The 5629-nt window shown below is 41.8% G+C and overlaps 1 protein-coding gene across 1 annotated transcript; it reads right to left on the reverse strand.

The window, feature by feature from the left end:
• Positions 1 to 3812: 3812 nt before the first annotated feature.
• On the reverse strand, positions 3813 to 5160 carry LOC118010680 (olfactory receptor 2AJ1-like). Its single transcript, XM_035005253.1, has one exon. The coding sequence runs from the start codon at positions 4969 to 4971 to the stop codon at positions 4174 to 4176; it is 798 nt and encodes a 265-aa protein (XP_034861144.1). The 5' UTR covers positions 4972 to 5160; the 3' UTR covers positions 3813 to 4173.
• Between the last annotated feature and the right edge of the window lie 469 nt (positions 5161 to 5629).

Consider the following 5629-nt stretch of genomic DNA (forward strand, 5'->3'; position numbering starts at 1 on the left):
AATGCCTTCTTGTGATGTCACCACCATGCCCTGGCCAATCACCAGGGCGCTGTCACGTTGGCTTCCATCGGGTGGCCAATCACCATGCAGTTTGGCTGGCCAATGACTGATGGCCATCTCAGTGACCTTCCTGACATCATTGCGTAGAAATGTTTTAAAGGAAAATAGATAAGCTTTCTTTCAAGATGAAGAATTTGTATTTTGGATGAATCCATAGTGAAGGTCATGGTGAGGCTGATAGACTGAACCAGTAGAAAGCTCAATGTGACACACAGAGTCACCTTTCCCTAAAACGCTGACACCGATGTTAGTGAAGACATGGGACATTAGACCCTATGACACATCAACGTTTTGGGGTAAGGGGGACAACATGGCACTAGGGAAATCCTACTGTCATGTCACCCATCAAAGCTGAAATAGAAGTTTAGAGAATGGTAGGCGTTATGTTTGGTACATCTTCTCACAATACACCTGAACCTCGAAAGGATGAAGGTGTATCACAATTCATTACCTGCTTGTCAAAACAGCATTCAGCTCTCCTAGAAGGGCGATAACAAAATCCAGCCTATCACCAGGTTCACAGTCCTCGTGTCCTGCATCCAATCAGAAAGTTATGGGGGGAACTCCTCCCTCAAATCCAACTACATACTTATCAATTCATTCAGAACACCCAAGAAATGAATCAGAGATCAGGTAAATGGTTTTCCACCCCCTCACGTTCAATCTGGGGGTGTCTTTGGTTCTAAAATGAGTCTCTTGCAGACAGCCTATCAATGGATCTTGTTTTTTAATCCAGTCTGTTAGCCTGTGTCTTTTGATTGGGGCATTTAGCCCATTTACATTCAGGGTAACTATTGAAAGATAGGAATTTAGTGCCATTGTATTGCCTATAAGGTGACTGTTACCGTATATTGTCTGTGCTCCTTTCTGGTCTGTGTTGCTTTTAGGGTCTCTCTTTGCTTAGAGGACCCCTTTCAAGATTTCCTGTAGGGCTGGTTTTGTGTTTGCAAATTCCTTTAGTTTTTGTTTATCCTGGAAGCTTTTTATCTCTCCTTCAATTTTCAATGACAGCCTAGCTGGATAGAGTATTCTTGGCTGCATATTTTTCTCATTTTGTGCTCTGAATATATCCTGCCAGTCCTTTCTGGCCTGCCAGGTCTCTGTGGATAGGTCTGTTGCCAATCTAATGTTTCTACCCTTGTAGGTTACATATCTCTTCTCCCGAGCTGCTTTCAGGATTTTCTCTTTGTCTATGAGACTCGTAAGTTTTACTATTAGATGCCGGGGAGTTGACCTATTTTTATTGATTTTGAGAGGGGTTCTCTGTGCTTCCTGGATTTTCATGCCTGTTTCTTTCCCCAAATTAGGGAAGTTCTCTGCTATAATTTGCTCCATTATACCTTCTGACCCTCTCTCTCTTTCTTCTTCTTCTGGGATCCCAATTATTCTAATGTTGTTTCGTCTTATGGTATCGCTTATCTCTCGAATTCTGGCCTTGTGATCCAGTAGTTGTTTATCTCTCTTTTTCTCAGCTTCTTTATTTTCCATCATTTCATCTTCTATATTACTGATTCTCTCTTCTGCCTCATTTATTCTGGCAGTTAGCGCCCCCATTTTTGATTGCACTTCATTAATAGCCTTTTTTGATTTCTACTTGGTTGGATTTTAGCTCTTTTACTTCTCCAGAAAGGGTTTCTCTAATAACTTCTGTATTTTTTTCAAGCCCAGCTAGTATCTTTAAAGTCATGATTCTGAACTCTAGATCTGACATCGTACTAATGTCCGTATTGAGTAGGTCCCTGGCAGTCGGTACTACCTCTTGTTCTTTTTGTTGAGGTGATTTTTTCCGTCTTGTCATTTTGTGCAGAGGAGAATAGATTAATGAGAGAACAAAATGCTAGCAGAGTAACCATGTCCCCAGAAAATATACTCTAAACTAATCAGAAAAGACCTGAAGCAGTGGGATAAGAAAGGGAAAGAGAGAAAAAAGAAAAAGGAAAAAAAAGAAAAAGATAAAAATAAAAACAAAAACAAACAAAACAAAACAACAACAACAAAAGAAAAACCAGAATGTGATCAAATATGATCTATATGGTATATAGATCAGTGCCACACACTAGATTTGGGGTGTATTTTGGTTTGTTAGAAGAAAGTGCCTCCCAAAATTTTAAAGAAAGAAAAACTTATATATGTACAAAAATAAGGGTTGATATGATGAAGGGATGGAATATGACTGTAAAAATGGAAATTATAAAAAATTTTATAAAATTAATTGATAAGAAGTTGTTTGAAAAAAGAAAGAAGAGGATTTAAAAAAAGAAAAAAGAAAAAGAAAAAAAAGGGAGAGGATGTGATCAGGCAGGGGAATAGAAAACACCATATACTAGAGATTAGGGTATATTTTAATCTGTTAGAAGAAACTATCTCAAAATTTTAAAGAGAGAACAACTTATATATATAAGCCAAAAATATGGGTAACTACTATGAAGGGATAGAATATGACTCTAAAAATGAAAAATAAAAATGTTTTTTTTTTTTTAAAGGGATTGATAAGATGTTGGTTGAAAAAGGGAAAAAGATAAATTCCAAAAAAAAAGTTAAACAATAATTAAGTGTGAAAGACTAAAGAATCATGGTAAAAAAGCCGTGAATTCTATGTGCAGTACTCCCCTAGCGCTGGAGTTCTGCCGTTCTCATTGATCGGTAAACTTGGTCTTGGCTGGCTGTTCTCACTGATCTTCTGGGGAGGCACCTGTTGCCGTGGTTTCCAAATGTCTTTGCTGGAGGCATAATTACCCTGCCCTTGCCCGGTCCGGGCTAAGTAATCTGCTCGGGTTTGCTCTCGGGAGCTTTTGTTCCCTGCAAGCTTTCCCTACAGCTTTGGAGGTGGAGAGTGAAAATGGTGGCCTCCCAATCTCTGCCCCGGAGGAGCCGAGAACTCGGGGCCCCACTCCTCAGTGAGTCCCCAGAGAAAAGCCATCAGTCACTCCCGTCTCCCCGGTCTCTGGCCGCACTCCGTGCTCGCCTGGCCTGTGACCGTGCTCCTCTGTCTCTGGCACCCGACCCCGGGTGGAGTCTCCAAACCCAGCAGATCCCTGCGGTGCCCTCCCGCGCGGCTCCTTCCGGGGGAGGAAGGTGAGTCTCCCCGGATCTGCCGCTTGTTGGGTCCCTGCTGGAGGAGCAGGGGCCCGACTGTGCCACGCATCACGGTTTATGGCGACCCCGAGCTGAGAGCCCGCGCCTGGGCTCCGCCTCTGCAGCCGGCTTCCCTGCTCCGATACCTGGGAGCTCTGCCACTCAGGCACCCCCGGTCTTTCTGTGACCCCGAGGGTCCTGAGACCACACTGTCCCGGAGGGTTCCACCCCCCGCTTAGCCACCAGAGTGATGTCCCTCAGCGGAGCAGACTTTTAAAAGTTCCGATTTTGTGCTCCGCGGCTCTATCACTTGCCAGAAGCGGCCGATGGAGGCCCCTCCCCCACTGTCTATCCTCCTGAATATCGCCTCGGGTTCACTTCTCCGCACGTCCGACCTTCCAGAAAGTGGTCGCTTTTCTGATGAGAGAGTTGTTGCTCTTCTTTTCTTCGATCTCTTGTTGAGTTTGTAGGTGTTCAGATTGGTTTGATCCCTATCCAGCTGAATTCCTGAGAGGAGACGAAATCCAGGTCTCCTACTCCTCCGCCATCTTGCTCCGCCCCTTCCTCCAGGACTTACTTATTTTTAACTTATGTATCATATAACTAGAATTTTTACCTCTTGAACACCTGCACCCTTTTTGCCTATAATTTTTTTATGAATTTTTGATAACTGCTTGTAACCTTGGAATTATAATTGTACTGTTTCATGAAATACAAAAGTTATATGGATAGATCCCATATAACGTGATTTTATTATAGAAGTCAATTTTTATAAGTTCTTAGAATTTTTCATGGGAGGGAACAGTACATTTCTGGATGTATGTATTTATAAAACAAATACCTGTAAAACTTTTTTTTATTTTCATTGGAGGTTTGGAAAAATCCACTTTCCACTCTTGATGGATAGAAACTTTGATTTTCTTTCTAAAGATATGACTAATGGATAATCTCTAAGCACTGAATATTGATATAGAAAACACATGCTTCAAGCATTTTTATTACTATCTTTAATGGAGAAAGTTACTTTGAGCATATTTTTCATTGCCTTAAGAACATCTTTTTATTCCTAAAACTGTAGATGATAGGGTTCAGTGTGGGTGTGAGGATGGTATAGAATATTGCCAAATATTTGTCCTGGCCCGGAGTGTGGTATGATTTGGGTCTCATGTATGTGAAAATAAATGGCCCATAGTACATTGTGACCACAATCATGTGGAAGGAACAGGTAGAAAATGACTTTTTCCATGCTTCTGATGATTTCATTTGAAGAACAGTAAGGAGAATTTGGACATAAGAAGCAAGGATTAGGGAGGAAGGGACAAGGAGAAAAATTAAGCCACTTACATAAACTCCTCGTTCATAGAGTGTTGTGTCCACACAGGACAACTTCAACATGGCAGGGACTTCACAGAAAAAGTGATCAATGGCTCTTGGGCCACAGAAGGGAAACTGGAGTGCATAAGCTGTGTGGACTATGAAGTTGACCGTCCCAGCAATCCAGGACCCTCTAGCCATGAGAATGCGGACATAGTCATTCATAAGAATGGGATAGTGCAGTGGGTGACAGATGGCTACATAGTGATCATAAGACATTGCCGCCAGGAGAAGGCACTCACCACCCAGGAGGGTGAGGGATAGAAATATCTGGAAGCCACAACCTGCGAATGAAATAGTTCTGCTGCCTGACAGAAAGCCAGTGACCATTTTGGGAACAATGTTGGAAATATGCAAGATGTCCATGACAGACAGGTGGCTGAGCAGGAAATACATTGGAGTATGGAGTCTTGAGTCCCTGAGGATAAGGAGGATCATGATTGTGTTTTCTGTTATAGTCATAATAAAAATGATGAATATAAAGGAGATGAAAACTAGACTTGATTGAGAGGAAGAAAAGAGTCCTAAACGAATGAAATCACTCGGCGCCTGGGTGGCTCAGTCGTTAAGCGTCCGCCTTCGGCTCAGGTCATGATCCCAGGGTTCTGGGATCGAGCCCCGCATCGGGCTCCCTGCTCAGTGGGGAGCCTGCTTCTCCCTCTCCCACTCCCCCTGCTTGTGTTTCCTCTCTCACTGTCTCTCTCTGTGTCAAATAAATAAATAAAATCTTTAAAAAATGATAAAAAAATAAAGAAAGAAAGAAAGAATGAAGTCACTGGTGAAACTGTGATTCTCATGCGCCATCATGAACTCCACTCTTTTCCTAAAATAGAAAAAAATAGAGCTAAAATGCAGTGGCATAAATCTCAAACTCATTTACATTTAGAAGCATAATAAAATTAGAGTGATGCATATTTTAGAGTTCAAGTCAACAGACTCTCAACCAGCTTTGGAAGTGGGCTTGGTTTACAACATGGCCATTTATTTGTTTGAATCAACTGATGATATTGGTCTATTGAGAAAGCTGTTAGCTCCATGTAGTCTTAATTCCGTATTCTTAAATGCAGTTCAATCTTTTGTCAAAGGTCACTTTTTAAATGAAACCTACCCTGAACAGTAT

Source organism: Mirounga leonina, unplaced genomic scaffold, assembly GCF_011800145.1.
Source record: "Mirounga leonina isolate KUSES-001 unplaced genomic scaffold, KU_Mleo_1.0 Mir_101648, whole genome shotgun sequence".
In the NCBI taxonomy this organism is placed as follows: Eukaryota; Metazoa; Chordata; class Mammalia; order Carnivora; family Phocidae; genus Mirounga; species Mirounga leonina.

Excerpts from the sequence above, each read along its gene's own strand:
- LOC118010680 (XM_035005253.1), bottom strand. The coding sequence starts at position 4,971 with ATGACTATAACAGAAAACACAATCATGATCCTCCTTATCCTCAGGGAC.